The 1,754-nt window shown below is 52.5% G+C and overlaps 1 protein-coding gene across 1 annotated transcript in view; it reads left to right on the forward strand.

Moving 5' to 3' along the window:
• The window catches only part of CRHBP (corticotropin releasing hormone binding protein), a 10,671-nt gene that overhangs the window by 1,394 nt on the left and 7,523 nt on the right, over positions 1-1,754 (forward strand). The window contains exons 3-4 of the mRNA XM_006775457.2: positions 87-244; positions 1,515-1,725. Of these exons, the coding sequence (XP_006775520.1) occupies positions 87-244; positions 1,515-1,725 (369 nt within the window). The remainder of the gene's footprint in view (positions 1-86; positions 245-1,514; positions 1,726-1,754) is intronic.

A 1,754-nucleotide genomic window follows, 5' to 3' on the forward strand; every position in this document is an offset into this window, starting at 1 on the left:
ACCCGGGCGCCGGGAGGGGCTGCGGGGGGCTGGCGCCGCGGGGGCTGCAGCCGAGACGCCGCGCCCCGTGCCCTGCCCGCCCTCAGGGTGCCTGGACATGCTGAGCCTGCAGGGCCAGTTCACCTTCACCGCCGACCGGCCGCAGCTGCACTGCGCTGCCTTCTTCATCAGCGAGCCCGAGGAGTTCATCACCATCTACTACGACCTGGTCTCCATTGACTGCCAGGGCGGGGACTTCCTGAAGGTGAGGTGTCCCCACCCAGCAGCCCGGCACCGGGCGCCGCGCGGAGGGGAAATGGGCGGGCTGCTGCGCCCGTCGTGGGGAGCCGAGTTTGGGGGAGCCGGTGACATTCTTGGTTAGACGCTCCGCTGGGACAGGAACCGCCTCTCCCCCTCAAGACCTCGCCCCACACCAGGAAGGGCTGATGGCCTCAGAGGCTGCAATGTTTTAAATTCCCCGCTGTGTACTCCTGGGGCCGACACTTGCAAAGACTTGAACTCCCGTTGCTAAAGGCTGTATTACAATCTTGGGCCGTTGTACAAACGAGCGCAGCGCTCGGGTCCACCGAGAGGGCGGGTGCTGAGCGGAGGCCGCCCCCGGAGTCTGAGACCTGCGCCTGCTTTGCTCCTGCTGGTCCGGAGATGTCCCAGGCCCCTAAAGGTGGTCTTCAAAACCGTAGGACGCAGGCTGCTGGGAGGGATGCTGAGAGGGAATCTAGTCTGAGGCCGTGGGAGGGGAGGACAGGCTCCATGCCTCTCCCAGGCATGTTCCATGAGCCAGACAGGTCAGCTCGGAATGGCTGATGGAGTTCTCCAGTCCAGTTCAAAAGAGCAGGACTAAAATCTGCGCACTGGGATTATTTTTTAAATGGTGCCTTGGTTCGAAACGCTTTAGAAGAGGAATGAAGTAATTTGCAGCTAGTGATGCTAATGGGAACGAGACTGGACTCATTAAATTGGAGACCTGTGGTGTTTTTAAGAGTAAAGTCAATTTTGTCCAATTGCAAACTTTAACAAGTGAAGGGGGAAAGGTCCTAAGCTATACGCCAGCCATTGTTGTCTGAGTGTTGGGGTAGTTCTTGGTATTTTACTATCTGATAAAAGTAAAACAAACAAACAAACAAAAACAACGAGGAGAATGGGCATACACAACGGTTGGCGGGTACGTCAAGTTGCAGCTTCGGTTTTTTTCTGCTGCTGTGTTTTTTAAAAAGATATTTTATTCATATTTCAATGAGGAAAAGAAAGAATAACTGAAACCCAACTTGTGCTTCTGTAGTTTGATTTACAAAGGTGGCTGAAGTATAATAAAGTTTACTTATTTTGGAAACTTTAAGGTTTATAAAGAAAAAAATGCAATAAATAATTAATAATATTACTTGCAAATAACCCTCTCAGTAGAGATATATACAAATGGAAAGCAAGTGGGTTGAGGAGTGTAGGCTGTCGGTTCCACACCTGTCACCTTGGGAGTTGATGGGAGCGATCACCTCTGTGTGTGTTTTTGTTGGAAGGTATTTGATGGTTGGATTCTCAAAGGGGAGAAGTTCCCCAGTTCCCAGGACCACCCTCTCCCCACAACTGAGCGGTACATAGATTTCTGTGAGAGTGGTCTTGGCCGAAGGAGCATCAGATCCTCCCAGAACGTGGCCATGATCTTCTTCCGGGTCCATGAACCAGGAAGTGGGTTCACATTGACCATCAGGACAGTTCCCAACCTCTTTCGTAAGTGGGCTCTCTGTCTTCTCAGGTAG

Source organism: Myotis davidii, unplaced genomic scaffold (genome assembly GCF_000327345.1).
Source record: "Myotis davidii unplaced genomic scaffold, ASM32734v1 scaffold44, whole genome shotgun sequence".
Classification (NCBI taxonomy): Eukaryota; Metazoa; Chordata; class Mammalia; order Chiroptera; family Vespertilionidae; genus Myotis; species Myotis davidii.